Source organism: Tympanuchus pallidicinctus, unplaced genomic scaffold (assembly GCF_026119805.1).
Source record: "Tympanuchus pallidicinctus isolate F22 unplaced genomic scaffold, pur_lepc_1.0 scaffold17, whole genome shotgun sequence".
Lineage (NCBI taxonomy): Eukaryota > Metazoa > Chordata > Aves > Galliformes > Phasianidae > Tympanuchus > Tympanuchus pallidicinctus.
The window spans coordinates 4,997,778-5,014,723 of NW_026294690.1; the positions used below are offsets into that span (position 1 = coordinate 4,997,778).

The 16,946-nt window shown below is 35.6% G+C and overlaps 1 protein-coding gene across 15 annotated transcripts in view; it reads right to left on the reverse strand.

Annotated features, from left to right (window-relative positions):
* IQSEC1 (IQ motif and Sec7 domain ArfGEF 1) overlaps positions 1-16,946 on the reverse strand; it is a 318,376-nt gene that overhangs the window by 4,954 nt on the left and 296,476 nt on the right. For 12 of the 15 annotated variants that reach the window (XM_052678515.1, XM_052678514.1, XM_052678512.1 and 9 more), the window contains 6 exons: positions 16,875-16,904; positions 14,463-14,588; positions 12,690-12,789; positions 9,346-9,519; positions 7,909-8,085; positions 1,020-1,069 (listed from right to left, as the gene is read on the reverse strand). In XM_052678515.1, coding sequence (XP_052534475.1) covers positions 1,020-1,069; positions 7,909-8,085; positions 9,346-9,519; positions 12,690-12,789; positions 14,463-14,588; positions 16,875-16,904 — 657 coding nt within the window. The remainder of the gene's footprint in view (positions 1-1,019; positions 1,070-7,908; positions 8,086-9,345; positions 9,520-12,689; positions 12,790-14,462; positions 14,589-16,874; positions 16,905-16,946) is intronic. The other 3 variants (XM_052678508.1, XM_052678511.1, XM_052678520.1) reach the window with 2 other exon arrangements.

Below are 16,946 nucleotides of genomic sequence, written 5' to 3' on the forward strand. Positions count from 1 at the left end.
TATTTAAATGAAAAATACATTTTAAAATACTTAAAAATTACCATACTTGCTTTTTTAAAAACAACAACAAAAAAAGTTAACTCAAACTAAAAGGTTAAACACATAGCAGCAAACGTTACAATTCAGATTTCAAAAACAGTATTTAAACTTATTTAAATAGTAGTATTTTACTACTATACACCATGATGCTGCTTCTCAAGCGTACCTCTAAATTATGTGTTAAATGGAACCACATCACTTTTGCCACTAAGTTTTCTATGTGATTTTGTTTTCTGAGCTGTGGTCCAATGTTTTCTATTATTTAGCTTGGAACGATCTATTTAGTTTCCGGAAGTTTTGGGTTTGTATTTTGTAAAGAGAAATATGGGACACAACATTTACTATGCAAAATGTGCTAGACTTAAACTGCAATCTATCTAAAGCAAACCAAAAAAAAAAAGAAAAAAGAAAAAAAGAAAAATCTGCAAGCTGAATTCAGACATGAACAGTATATATAAATGGTTTGAAGATGAATGAAATCTCATGAAATCCACATTGAATTAACCTGTCTTAATTTATTTTTTTTTCCTCCCATGCCCTATCTGTGCAATTCCATGGTGTCATGACTGCATACACTGAACTAGAAAATAAGCAATGGGGATGGTTGAGCATGAAAATCAATAGTTTTAGCTAAATATCAAACAGCAAGAACAGTGTACTTTGTAACAAAGAGCAAGTGGGCTTTTAAGCTGGGACTAGACTGAAATGGTGGCAAAAGGACACATCATATTCATTTAACCATGCTTGCAGGAACAAAGGGAACAAGGTTAGCTCAAACCAAAAAATGGCATTGGTCTAAAACAAGCTGTCAGTGCTTTTTAAGCTGGAAGAATACAAAGTGAGTAGCCTAGGCATGCATTTTATTTGAGGCAGGCAGGTTATATGTTAGAAGAAAAAAGAGCAAAAAAATATGTATATAAAAGAAAGGTTTGAAATGCACATCATCACATCCAGCTAGACATCAGTAACTTCCTACTTACTTCCATATTGCTGTCTAGCGATCCTGCACTGCTGCGTCGCCCACGCTTGCCTGCCCAGGACATGCAACACCATAGATTAGAGACTGAGACAAGACCCGGGTGAAGAACAGCCGCTTGCCCTGAATCGCTAGAGGAGTCTCTAAATGCTACTGGGGGGTTGCAGGGGAATTAACATTGCACTGGACTGCTACAGTAGCTCCTGAGGCAGAAACTTAGGTTTTTAAGGCCGTTAGTTAAGTTTCTGTACTTGACTGTAACTTAGAAGGCATTTCTGCTGTGAATCAACTGTAAGTACTGGGGTGTGATATTGCAATTTGTACAACTCCTAACACACATGTCTCTTAACATCTACATTTAGCAGGACGGTCATGATGTTGACCAGCAACAATTTTAAGTTGTTCAATTTCCTGGTATCTAATTATTTATGAAGCTTTCTTTACAGACCTGTAGCACTGATATATATTCGTGGGGTGGTATTAGCTTAAACGCGTAATCTAATATTGGCAGATTCTGAACTTCACTGGGGGGGAATGCCAGTGGCATCAGTTTCAGCATTTCAATTTCGAACCTCAGTGGATTTCATATAATCTGCTTTCATGATGTTTTAAAAGAAACTAAACTTAATTTTTGATTAATAAATAAAACTGGAATCTGTCTTGACATTATGGCTAGATTTTGTTTGTTTAGCTGTGCAGTGCTTTACATTTAAGTTTGATGGACCTGTTGTTTGCTTCAATACTCTCAGATTGCCCAAGTCATTTGCCTACAGCTACACATGAAATACCAGGCTGTTTGCCTAAAGAACCAGTATACCTCAATGATTATATATGATTATATATAGGACACAGGATCCCAGATTTTATGTCTCATTTCAAAGGGGAGAGAAGCCCATGGCTGCAGTGGAACTAGGCATTTTTAAAAGGATGTGTTGTTGAGCATTGCTTATGAAAGTTTCAAAATACTTTACTGGAAAGGTTATAAATAATGCTAATCTCTGAAGAATAGCCAGTTTCTCAGGCTGCTGTAAAATTTGTATCTTTGTAGATAGATATGTTCTCTCAGTACAGCCATTTTCCTGCACTGCCAACTATCAGTGAATCTCCACTTTGTACTGGCAGGTTGCTGACCTCAGAATTTCCTACCCTAATTTCCTACCCTGATTTAGGAGAGAAATGTGAGAATTTCAGAATCACTGACCCTACAAGCCACACATCCTCACCTTTAGAAGCCCCAGAGTCCCCTAATATCTGTTGTGTATCGCAGATAGTTCAGAAGAACTTTGGGACTGGTTTGGTAGTGGTTCCTGGGAGGTTTGCCTTTGCTTTTCGACAAGCCCTCTCAGAGACAAGTTTAGAACATCCGTAAATCTTATGGATCAGTATGATCTAAGATTATAACCCAAGAGTGTTGGATCTTTGAACACAACTTTGACGTATTTAGCCATGGGATGCAGCCCTGCAATACAGCTTTCTCTTAAGAGCTACTGTTCTCTCTGGGCTACAGCAATATTTAATCCTCTCATTATCACTGAGAGTTACTCATGAGTACAACCTCCTGCACTGACATTAAATTCAGGGAAAAGCGTTTGTCGTCAGAGCGTTTTGGTCATCTTGTATGTTTGTTGGAATTTTCAGCAGCTCCCTCCAGACAGACTGTCATACATCTCTTGCTGCAAGATTTAGACTCATCAAAATCATAACCGACCCTCTCATGGTTATGACAATACTTCACTTTCACTTCTAGTCAGGCTTTGATCTTTTTCTGCTCTGCTAGAGGGATTAGTACTGATTAACATTCAAATAACTCTTGCTTGTTTACACAAAAACAGAGAAAGACAACCATCTCTGAACTTAGCAGTGAATATTGCAAGTAAGACTGACAGTTGCTATAAGTCATTAGGTATGGCCAAAAATAAAAGAAAACAGGAAAATCGAATCTATTTTGCATATTGTGGGAGTGAAAGTACTTAAATGAAATAACCATGAATGCAGTATATATGGACAGAAAGAGACAGATGGATTTTTGCTTAGAATAACTTCAAGGCACAGAAGTACGAGCCAAGAACAAATGGAATATTCTAATTTAAATGCCTGTAACTTCCCACAGATAGGCACTATCCCTACACAGAAAACTTTGTTTATTTTCTTGAAAACAAATTGAACCCAATTCCGCATTGGCCAATGGCACAATATGAAAGATATTAACTAAATCCTCCAGAGCATTCTCCTGTCAGTCTATGTTTCTACAAGACTGTACTCTGGCCTTTGAGATGACAAACCATCTAAAAATGTCTTTCTAAAGTAGCAGATCAAATTGCATTTCAGGAAAAGGGTGACTGTGCTAGAATTGTGTGAAAGTACAACTGCACTGATACAAAGATTCATTAGCTAATGTAGTACAGTGATATAATAACAATACACAATTTGGCTTTGTAGGTCTTGAAAAAAAAGTTTGGAAAAAAACTTTAAATGGTCTTTTTGATAAAGCAAACTCATTTAGCAGCTCTTCTAACAATGAGTCATTACCCTGACTGTGCTACACAGGTTGTGAAATTGAGATGCACAGCAGCAGCAGAATCTGCAACTACCTAGCTACAGATATAATGGATACTACCAACATAACTGGCTCAAAATTATCTACACAATAGGCTCTAATGATAATCCACAGAGACCACTTCTCAGAAAGAAATGTCTCTTTGCAACATCAATGTTTTCATCTTGTTTTCTGTGTGAGGCAGCTACAATACTGTGATCACAGGTCAATTGTGGAAACAGTTGCTGGGTTTCTTCAGAAAGACTACTCTCAAAATACTGATTACGTTCCAAACTGTGAGGGTACAACATAACTACATGTGACCTTACTGACCTCCTTCACTGGAAAAGCAAAGGGTGTCTTTTCCAGAAGACAAAGGTTGTTGACACAAAGGTGGCCATGAGGTGTCTTTATACAATATATCTAGAGAATAATTTGGTATTGACATGGACAAATCACAAAAAACCTTGATTCACAAAAATCTATTTTATTAAAAATTACTAAATTATATAGTGATCATTACTATTGTTATTCCATTGAAGAAAAGGAAACTGAACAAGACGAAGGGAAAACCTCTCCCTGCTCAGAAAACTCTTCTGGTAAGGGAGGAAAAGACTGCTGGTATTCTGTAAGATGCTGCAAAATCTGTGGGGGAGGAAAAAGATAACCGAGTAACCCTGCCTACATCCAATGAGGACAAAGCCAAGGGAATGCACCAGCTCATCACAGATTGAGTCAACAGATTAGGAGATTCCGTAATTGCATGAAGCCAGAGTCCCTTTAAGGGGATTACAGTGCAAAAAAGTTTTACAATCTTTTTTTAATTACAATTTACAATAAACTATTCTGAAAATAAATAAATGAAACTGTATGTCTGTGGGGGAGAGATGGAGAAACCTTCTCCCCTGAGCGCAGGAAGAAATATTTTAAAAAGTTAACAGTCAACAAATGAGACTACATGAAGTATATAGATAGAATTGTTTTAATGCTGGGACTGCTTTACTGCAAATGCTTTTAAAAGTGATCTCTACTGGTCTGTGATTGTTTTGACACTGCTCAGGAGATTATGAAACAAACACTATCTATATTCATAGTAACCACTACACCACCCTGCACTTCCGTGCAGATTTGAGTACACTATAACCTTTTAACCAATGCAATAAATATTATCTGCACCTTAAAAATTGAGAGTGAGGGGCATAAAGCTTGATTTCCACTAGTGCTCATTGCTGTAAGCCCAATGTGAAAGAACTAGCTCCTCCAGGAACAGAAAAAACCACTGGCATTCAGATTGACTAGCCCAAAGTCATCCAAAATCAGAAAATCAAATAGCTTAATCCATGCTCTGGCAAACAAATCAATCTTCCCACGTACTTACACTTTCCACATCTTCCTCTAAATCTACTAATGAAATAACTGTATATTGCATAAGTGGTGAAAAGGTCATCATTCCACTAGATTTCACAAAACTCAGCTACAACTGCATTAGAATTTGTTTATTGTTTAATATTTTTATGTAAATTAAGAATTCAAAATTACAGAACAAAATCTCAGTTCTTCCTCAATTACAGCTCAAGAACATGTAGTAAAAATAACCATTTTCTTTTCTTTTGAGAAAGAATAGAGCACAAGCGCTTCTGACACATTCACACCTTTGAGCAGCTGGTTGCCACATTATGCTTTTTAGTCCTTGGAAGTAACTGTCAATCCAAAGCGATCACTACTACCCACAAAATCAGGACCTCATTCATACCATTTTCACAACTATCATCTAAACTATCACGGCAAAAGCACAGAAGACGACCTCAGAAAGTGGTTCCTGACGTTTGCTTTCTGACAGAGAAATCTTGTTTTTCCTTATGGTTTACAGCTTAAGGGTAGAATCGTTATGGTATCGACACTTATTAGACCTAAGCTTATATATTCACATAGTTTTCCAAGACAAGAAATGTAAAGTCTGTTTCTACAGCCACTGTTCACCAGATGTTGTGACATCTGGTTGAGAGTAATGGACTGGTTGTTGTATTTTTTTTGTTTGTTTGTTTTTAAATACAGTTTTGTCATATACACATCCAGTTCAATCAGATTCCCCTTTCCTTGAATCAATCTTTAAATGTTTTTATTTGCTTTTACAATGTTCACTGGGTAGTTATCTGCCTTCTTGCAAGCGTATGTAACCAGGGAGTTCCAACATTAATTACTTATTTTTTAATATGAAAGGACCCTTTTGAAAAGTCACTTACATCCTACAGAAAGACACATATCCCAAATAGTCCCACTCCTCATTTCTCCTTGTTTTTTTCCATGTTCCATACCACAAAAAGAAGATTTGAGGCCACCTAAGTCAGCAACTCTTTACGGAAGTACTCTCATATGGTATCTCTGGGACACAGTAACTTGCTAACTAAAAGCGATGCATTTGTTACTCTTTGAATCATCTTTCCCATATCAAAACCAAGTCAGCCTCACATGTAAGCTAGTTACTGAGAAAAGGTAGAAAATGTTGGTATGATAGCAGTAAAATTATTATATGAAATAACAAAGCAAGTAACATGTCATTTTTCAAGTCAGTTGCACTGCACAAGACCAAACAGAAACTCTCCATAATTCTCAACTTGTTAAAATTAAGTTTAGTTGGGTTTAACTCACTGATAAACCCTGCAGTCTGTGAATGATTTCTATATTTTATCATGGAAAAAAGTTATTTTCAGTAATAAGCATGCCAAATGTATGCATGCCCTGTTGAAATGTGATGTTTTCATGATTATGAATACTTGTTTATTGCGTAACACCCAGAACATGAATTTAAACTTATGGCAACGTTCAAATGACTGGGATGAAAAATTTCTTTGAGATGAAAAAAATTGACTAAGAATTACATTCATGTGTAAACATACCTACTGAACTCACATATTTAACAATATGGCAGTTCTCATTCTAGTGAAATAAAAACAAAACAACAAAAAGGGATGATGAAAGTATCCTCAAATCTGAGATAAAGTAGTGGTGAAGACTTAGTGACTTGATCTAAAATCCATTGAAGCCAATCAGGCAAAAATATTCGGCTTCAACTTCACTGTGGATCAAGGCCCTAGGTCTTTCATATGAGGCAAATGGGCATGAGGATGAAAATCTAAATGGAGAATAAAACAATTGAAAGAGCTTACTCTCTCTATACTTGTATGCACATACATAGACCCACAAAACATTGGCTATAATTTTAGTTAGATTTTATTCATTGCAGCTAGAAACAATTTCTCCGTTAAAAAGAAAAAGACAGAGAACATCTACTACCAAAGACAGACACAGTACTGAAATTGTGGCTATACTGTAAACCATCACTGCAATTAAAAGAACAAATCAGATTAGGCAAGGCAGACTATGAACTAAAGAAAATAAAAAATATAGTTGCTACTGCTTCCAGAAGTACTTTCTGAATACTGGACATAGTGTTCAGATGTGACTTCTTGCAATGACAGGAATCACATTTAACACTGAAACACACGTTTACTACCTGCGGTAGCCTGTATTACCATGGGTATGGCAGTTGTGCATTACACACACAAATCACAAAATAACACGTACCAAACTTTCTCCTGATTCTTCTTTAGCTTTTAAGTCCCACCACCACTCCTTTCCAGTCCTTAGCCATATTTATCAGCTAATAAATTTTAGAAACATGAGTGGCTTTGTGGGATATCAGTATTCTTTTCCAGATTGGTTTCTTTCATTATATTGGCAGTTATATTTCACAGTCACCTCTTTTACAAGAATTAGGAACTTTATCTTGAATTGCAAAATAATAAGATAGAATTGGGGACACTGTATAACTGAATTACATAGTTCTAAACAGAATTTAGTAGGGCTTCACTCAATTTCATTCATCAGTGTGGTAACACAGGTACACTTGAGCACAAAATACATGGAAAGCAATTATTACACAGAGATCAGTTTCTCTGTTTCTAAGCCTACTTTATCAAGGGAAGAAGCAAAGCAGAAGAAAAAGAGAAAGGTAAACTAAGTGGGTTACTCTTAGCGCAAGTCAACCATTTCTTCTATAAAACACTTACAATTTTTCCACCGTCTTCACTCTCCTTTTAAAGTATATATAGCAATCTACAATGGTTTAAATGTTTTCAAATAATTGTGGCTCAACAGAACAAGGGTAAAAAAACAAACAAATTAAACACAAAGTATGACAGAGGAGCTATTAAAAATGTTTGTAGTTTCGGTGTTATTGTAAGTTACTCAAGTTTCCGTGCTCAGTTCTTAAGGCCTACTGTGAGCTGCGACTTATGCATAAATCACACATCTTTGCATGCTGTAGTCAAAGCAAGGAAATAAAGGCAGTGCTTACCTGCTTCAGACAGGTCTCTAAGGGAGCTGCTCAGTGCACTTCTTTTCAGCCCTTCCCCTGTAGCGTAGCTGTCATCCAGGCAAGCTCTGTTCAGTGTCCCATTGCCAGAATCTTTTTTCAGACTGGAGCACTGAGACATGCTTGGACGCACCACTCCCTTCTGTTTTTCTAACTCAGCTGAAACAAAAGAGAATAATTTTTCAATTCATAGTTACTGGCTGTAATGAAGCAGCGTAGTAACATCATGATTTCTGTATGTGATCACACAGATACTGTGGATAACAGCTAAGTGTTCATTTTGGTAGATGATGATAAATTTGAGAGGAAATTTAGCTCTGTACCAACAGCTTTAAAGCACAACATACAGGATGAATGGCTATTACTCTGTTGGAAAAACTGAAGATAAAATTCTGTGATTAGACAGTCACATGAAATCCAGCAAAATATGTATGTATGATTTGTATGAAAGCTACCTAATCAAGAGAATACAGGAATATAAATGTGGAAGTGCAGGAAAAAAAGCAGAATCACAGGATGGTTTGGATTGGAGGGACCTTAAAGATCACCTAGTTCCAACTCCCTGCTTCCTTTAATTATTGAAAGGCCACAAGGTCTCTCCCTGGAGACTTCTCCAGGATGAACAACCCCAACTCTCTTCAGCCTCTCTTCACAGGAGAGGTGCTAGAGGTCCCACAGCCCTCTGGACATCCTCGAGGCCTTTTCTGGACCTGCTCCAACAGTCCATGTGCTTTTTATGTTGGAGGGCCCCAAAACTGTATGCAGCTTTGCAGGTGGTATCTGACAAAAGCAAAGTAGAAGAGTCACCTCCCTTGCCCTGCTGGCCATGCTACTTTTGATGCAGACTAGGATATGGTTGGCTTTTGGGCTGCGAGTGCATACTGTTGAATCACATTAAGTTTTTCCATAAACTAACATCCCCAAGTCCTTCTCCTCAAGACTGCTCTCAAACTGTTCTCCACCCAGCCTGTATTTGTGCAGGACCTTGCACTTGGCCTTGTTGAATTTCCCGAGATTCACATGGGCCCACCTTTTTAACTTCTCAAAGTCCCTCTGGGTGGCCTTTTTTCCCTTCAGCATGCAGAAAAATTCAGTGAAAACTATCTGAAGGGCCGTCACCAAAAATTTCAGTCACATAAATTACTCTTTACATTCTTAATGTAATTTATACTAACAATTATAAATCTGTTGCTATTTAGAGTTTGTCCAGGCTAACTGTCCACTGCATCTATATTGTACTAAATTACTGTAAATAAACCTAGATGAAGTTTAAGGGATCATTGTGTTTTTCTTCTTTTAGGAATTAAAGCCATGGAAAAAAACTAAGTTATTTTGAAGTTGAGAGGAGTTCTAATGAGCTATGGAGACATTAAAGACTTTCTTACTTTGATTAGTTTGAAATTGCTCTACTATATGTACCTTTGTACTTACACTCTATTCTGTGCTTTTCCATTTCTTGAACTTCTGCAACTGACTCCCTCAAATCATCTGTAAACTTCTTCCTGTCCTGAGGATTTGGTGCATTGAAATTTATTAGTACTTTGATATCTGCTCCTGGAACAGCTGATGTGAGCCGTATGCCATTGGGATAATCTAAAAGAAAGAGTGAAGAAAAATGTGAATACCAAAGCTTTGATTATTTCTCTAAATTAACATAGGAGACAAAATCAGGGAAGTAAAAGTCAAAGGGCACGGAAAAACAAAAATCTGTAAGACATTATGAAACTGCTTAACTGTCGAGATACAGAATAAATATTGAAAGGCAATCTTTATGCAGCCTTTATCCTTAAGGTATCATGTAAAATATATAAGAAAAATCACAGAAAGAAAGAAAAATGTAGAGGGATTGATAAGTCTTATTTCACGGAACAGATCCCATTACCTAGCTTAATCAAGTTAAGTTTGCTGTGTAAAGACTACTCAAATATTTCTCAAGTACTAGAAACTGACTCATCCTGTCAACATTTTTAAGAACACAGACACACACTAGCGTGCAACGTAGTGTTTAATATTCCCTAGTAATTTTGCATCCTGGGCACCCTACTTGACTGTCTTTTTTTTTTTTTTTAAATTTTAAATGACTTGTGAAATTGCATACTGAGAAGTAAAATAGTCCATATTGTGGGCACCATCAGATAAAGAGCAGAACTTTCAGAAAAACCCTCTTTGTCTCTTGTGCTGTATGAGGCTAGAAATTTTAACAGCTACACAAAAATATTCTGTAATTGAGATAAAAGGTTCATTTATGGAAAGACAGTATATAATGTACAGACAACAGAATCAGCCTTCTCTTGAATCACAGATCTCCAGAGACAAGAGGTCAGAAAAATTCAAAACGTGCATCCCAATGCACAAAGTTTTCTTTAACTCACTGCTTGACTCAAATCTCTAGCTATATATGCAATCTGAAGTCCAGGTGACCCCATGTAGTAAAAAAAATCACTGAAGAACCAGTTGATGATGTAAGGTAGTGTCTTCCCTCAAAGTCATTAGGTTTCAACAATATATAGAATTAAAATATTGAGTAGCAAGTGCAAGTACTAGTCCATTCTCATACTGTTCTCTCAGGTGGAAAAAAAAGCTGCCAAGTACCCCAAGCTTCAAGGGACACAGAGAAAAAGGAGGGAGGAAGAATTTAATGCTTCTGCTAGGGTCTAATCTGCTTCTCCTAAACATATGACAATACCAGCTATCTTTCATCAAATAAGACAGCTGTCTTGTGTATTCTGCAGCTGCTGTCACTCAGGATACAGACAAATGGCCAAAACTACAGTGGAGTCTGATGCTAAGTAATGTTACAGAAGTGGATCATATGATATAACACTATGTATCAGTTTGAACCCTGAAAACAGATATCCAGAGAACAAGTCTAAGAAGTATATCAGTTGAAGAAAAGATGTTTTTGAAACTGAACAAGTAAAGAAACTTATTAACTCCAAACAGTCACATTAGCTCCTTCACAGAAGAATAAATAAACTACAAAACTTCACATATTACACAAACAAAACGTTTTATTTCCAAATGATACTTCCCTACAACACACTGATTAAGCATCAGGAAGCACTGACATAAGTATTAATGGGTTTTAGATATACTCTCTCTAAGAAGATTTACTTGTCCTGAGTATTTTCAGTGATTTTGACTGAAAATGTAAAATATTCCCTGTGGTCTACTTATTTACTAGAGATAAATGACATAATTTCTCTTATGGAGCTCATCCACCTGTCAACACAGCTGATTTCTATTATTAACCCAAATCATTTTGTTCAACCTCACTAGTAGACAAACCAGTATTTTTGTTGCTTCTCCTTTAATTACACTAGATTTCATTCACTTGAAATCAGCTGGTCCTGACAGCTGCTACATAGGTTTAATGACTGGCACGATGGCTCTGGCTAAGATACCCTAAAGCTTGACTGGAACAGGGAAAAGGGAGATGATCAATTTTATGAATCAGACAAGAACAATACTTCTCTTTCCCAAGTGAAAAATCACTGCATTCTACCCAAGAGACAGCAATATTAGAAGTACAATCAGCTCACTTATTCATCATCTTCTGGAATGTCTTACCTGAGAAACCCAAATAGATCTACTGAAGTGTCTCAGTCAACTGCCTACATTTCACTGGCAAGAATTAAATCATTTTCTACAGGTCTCACTATAGATATTTTTAAGTTTACTTGAATAAAGTGCTCCTACTTGGTATGCTTATTGGTATTTTTCTTTTTCTTTTTTTTTAAACTGATATCAGAGGAAATAAATATTCTTCTACTTACAGTAGAATCCAGTACAGAAATATTTGCAGTTCCTCTCTAAAAATGAATTTTATATTACATAGAATATGCATGAGAGAAAGAAAGAAAGAATGAAGATGTTTACATAAAAATAACTCATAGGCTACATCACTGCTATGAGGTCTTCTCATTCAAAATCTCCAGATGCTTTAACTCATAAAAAACAGTAATTTCTTTTGAGTTAGATGAGCGTTGGAGCTCATTTTCAAGGACAAATGAATATAAGAGCTTTTCACAAGAGGGAAGCACAGAACTACTGAATGTCAAACTGAAATGTATCCAATTTATCATGAAAATTGAGGTTTCATCAAATAGACTGTCTCCCTAAGAACCATGCAGACAACTGAGCATAGCCACATTATTACAGATATTGCCTCTGGCTTTAAAAATTGCAGGAGCATAAGCAAAACACTAGATTTCTGTTGGACTGTTGACAGCTAAGACTGAGAAAGCACTATGGAATATTGGATTTATGCAGATTATAGCTGACAAACAAAAAGGTGGCAGAAAATCCAAACTTCAATCCAGAATCTTTGCCTAATTCTGTCTGCATTTATATTTGAGTAGGTAGCAGACACAAAGGTAAGACCAAATCAGGAAAATATATGAAACAGTGGCTTAAGTTACAGAAAACACTATAGTAGTCATTATTATCATATACTGAGTTCCAACTAATTGTACCACTGATTCAGCAACATTTACAATTTATTTGCTTTTTTACAACCATTTTATTATTTACAAGTGTTCACAAAACACATTTGGTTAGATCTGGATTCTGACAACTACCAGTCTAACAGCAGTCTTTGCATGCTGACACCAGGCTACAACCTTCAGGACTAAACTCAACTCACAGCAATTTTATTCCTAAATTTAGAATCAAGTCCTGTCCAGCCTTTTGTTTTATACAATTTTTATTTTTTATTTTTTTTTTAATAAATAAAATCATGCAAAAACAGAGAAAAGACTTACACTGGTTCTCAAAAAGAAGAACTTGCATGCCATAGAGGGAAAAGGACTGTCGAAAGCTGTATGTAACAGAGTTCTTCTTCTTTTGAAATATCTTGGTCACCTAAAAGTTACCAAATAAATAATGTAAAATATCCCTTTTATCATGCATTTATAACCTTCCAGCAAAAATTAACTTCCTATTTCTTTCTTTTTCATATTTCAACTTATGTATTTAATCTGCTGCTACCCCAGAAACAAAAAACTAGCTTTGAAGTACTGCTCTCTCATTAGAAGATTCAATATTTTATCCAGATGCAAAGCCTGTGTTTTCTGTTCTCCAGGACTCTACTTTTCTACATTCAAGAAGAAAAAAACCTCACATTTATTCTACACTGCACATGTTAGGAAAAACATATATTTTTTAAAATAATCTTTTTAAAGAAATTAACTGCTACCACACTTTCCTTCATGCTTTCTTCTCACTTTGACTACAGACAGCCCATTGGTATGGACTTCTCAACCCAAGTTTAATTCTTAGCCCTTCTCTCACCTGCAGTGTGATCTTCCAAGCCTCTTCCACTTGTGCACCTCCAAATATTGTCTCACACCATCTCATCCAATGAAGCCATTTTTACCCTGTCATCCTATCTGAACAAAAGCTCCAAGGTCTGTGGAAACCTTTACTTCTTACTACAACACAAGTAACATAACCCTACTTACATCAGTTCTGGGGTTCTCCTAAGTAGTGAAGGGAATGACTCTCCAATATCAAGAGATTGATTTTTAATAGTTCTTTCTAACTTTTGCTTTTTCCATAGCATTTTACTAAAATTAACAAATCTCTTCTACACTACCTACAGAAAATTCTGATAAAATTACAGGCATCTAAGTAGATAATAAAAATGAACAAGAAGTTAGCAGCCTGAAGATGACAGCACTTTACCAATTTACATCCAAACTCACATTTATGTATCCTATTGCTGTTTCAGTGAATAAACATGCTTGGCTCATACAACGTCCACGACAACCACAGAAATACATAATCTTGTTTTTCTTCAAGTAACTGGAATTCATTATTTATTGAAGGGAGACATTCCGTAGAGATACACTTAAGCTAGAGGTTATTTTTGTTCTTTAAAATAAGAGCTATTGTTTTAAAGTACTTTCTTATGCTCTACTGCAGTAATCAATAAAAGGCTTCCGTTTAAAAATAATTTATATATAGTGAACAAAAGTAAGAAAATTAAGAAGAAAAATTAAGAAGAAAATTAAGAATTAAAAAGTAAGAAAAGTAAGAAAAAAAATATTAATCATTCTGAGATTGCAGGATTTCAGAGTAAAAGATATTTATGTCTAGGAATGTTCATGCACTTATTGCTGCTGACTTCACAGACAGAGGCATTTCTGAATACCACACTAGAGGTCTTTTCAACCCCAGAGATAGTAAAAGCATACACTGAAAAAAGAGAAGAAGTCATTTGTCCCCCAGAGTACTCCAGAAAAAAAATGTGTTAGATTTTATAAGCAATAGGTAAAAATCCCATGAACAACCTGGTGATAGTTCAGTAAAGGCCTCCCATATCATAGTCCTTACTCCTACACAAAAACACGGTGAGAATTACAGGCAAAATTTTGTTTCAGTGTAAGCACATGAACAGAATAAGTCTTGTAATATAATCAGGTTTAACACTGAGTAAAAAGGAAAAACATCAGTCCTCTCTGAATCTTAGCATTAGCAAAGGTAATCTTACAAAACAAAATGAAGCAAGACCCCCTGAAACTGAAAATACATACCACAAGAAGGTCATTAAATAAAAATATTTCCCGCTGGTGCAACCCAAGCTTCTGAGGTTTATTCGGATCAGGAACTTCAAAGAGTCTACAGTAGCAAACAAGCCTTCTGTGGGGTAGGGAGAGGACCTATGGTAATACAAAAGTTCATGGTTACTATAGCAATATTTAGCCAAAGAAGAGGACCTTTCATACCAGGAGTCTTTTATGAGTAATTCAAATATCTTTTACCTCTAAGCTCATTACACTTTTTCAATAAAAGAGGAACAATGCCAAAAAAAGATTTCTATGCTACAAACTGCATGACATTCAAACTTCAAGAACACTCTTTTATCAATTCTAACAGCCTGCATTTGGATGTCAGTGGAAGGCTCATTAGGGGTAGATCCTTACTTTGTGAAAACAATAAAACCTTAACAGAACTCAAGATTAAGCTCACAGCACATTTTATTTGCTGCTTTCCTGATCATTTTCACATATCAATATAGGAAACAAATTCAGCTTCTGTGAGATGACAAATTTAGCAACATTGTAGATTACTTTTTGTCAGCCACTGAGTTAAGTCAGGTTTTTCATTCCCTGACACAAAGGAAAAGGTGACATTAGGATAGTAAATGCGCTTTAGCATGGCTTGTTTTCTCACGCCAGCAACAAAACCAAGAATTATGTTCCATTTTTTTATTAGAAATGCCTGCTGAACCTATCACCAAAGCTGTATTTTTCAGTCCAGTGAGACTCCACTTCTTTCAAATGCAAAAGATTATGCTTTGTTAACAACATTGAGAGTAACCCTTTAAATTTTCAAGTAGAGAATACTCTTCAGTAACTGGACGTATTTCATTTATATCTTGTATTTACTTATAATTCCTGATTCCACATAGGAATGATGGCATTTACCAGGAAAACAAAAGCAGTCAGACTATTAAAGCTGCTTCTTCCTCTATGTGAGCAGGAAAAAAGAGCAGAGTGGAAAAAACCTTAGTGTTTTTTATCTGCCCTTATTCCTGATTGTTGTCACTTCATATGATGACACTTCAATCATCCCTTCCAAATAAAATGACAGCTGCTATTAACAGACAAAATTTTAATAGCACTTAATTTATCTAAGGCATTAGTTTAATTACTCATCCTCCCTGGACTTGCAGGGAAAAGGATTTAAAAAGTATATCTGATATTTTATAAAGAAGCCAATGTTGTGAAGAATGCTGGAGAAATCAATGGTTTCAAACTGACTATTCTGGTAATTGAACAGTTTATGGGGGTTCTCAATGAAAAGTAGCAGGAATAAAAGTTGCATGTCCTCATTGTTCCCTGCCTCCAGGTACATGGCAGACTTAAATTTGCTATTGCAACATAAAGGGTATCCACTCTATGGACTTGCAAACAACTACAGTGAGCTTGGTGTTGAAATTTAACTATAAAAAATGTTTTCACTCATAGCAATGGATGATCCTGTAAGATTCCCTTCCACCATACTTCACAAAGGTAACATCTTTCAGTTGGTTTTCACAATTCAGTGATACTCTTAGACATGCAACCATGAAACAAAGACAGAACAGAAAGCTAACTCTGAATGCTTTTAATTACTTACATGGCAAAAAAAAGAAAAAAAAAAGAAAAAAGTAAGAAATAGAAGGCAAACAAATGGAATTTTAAAGTAACCTCCTTGGATTGCCCTGAGTGAAGATGTTAACATGCAGCACATTATATTGATAAAATCATAATTGATTAAAAAAAATCATTAGGATCAAGTTTGCAGAAGGCTATCAGATTTCAGAATACTACATTCACTCCTTGACTATTTTTTTTCTCTTTATACGTTTGTTCTTTAAATTTAGAACTACCACCAATACTGCTATCATGAAATGAAAGTAACTGAAATACCGTGTCAGAAGAAGAGTTTCAGAAATACTATTTTATGCATTCATATATTTTAGTTTTATAGATGTTATTGAACATGTCTATCTGGAATCTGAAATCAGTATCTTCTGTGTAGATCTAACTCTCACAAGAGAACAGTTAACATAAATTGCAATATCTTTCTAGAGCATTATACAATATCAAAATGGACAAGAAATAACAAATAATAGACACTGGAAACCAGATGGAAAGGTGAGATACAGCTGTAAATTTGCTTGCTTGTTTACTTATTCTTTACTGGCTATTTAATGCCTATGGAGATTACAGCATTTGAAATAACAAAATGAGCACTATAAACTGCAGGCAGTAAATTAAAGAGTGTAGCTGGTAAACATACTTGTAAGGAAATCTTCATACTTTGCAGAGTTATTACAATAACTGAAAAAAATTTGCTTGATAGAAGCCCAATTTTTGAAAATGCTACAATGTAACAGAGTGCATCATCACCAGTTAAAACAACTACAAACTTTGAATGAGTACAAGAAAAATACCTACACAACCAAGTCCATGATGCAGAGATCCAATCTACAGTAGAAAGACATATACAAGTTCATTAAACTTCAGAGA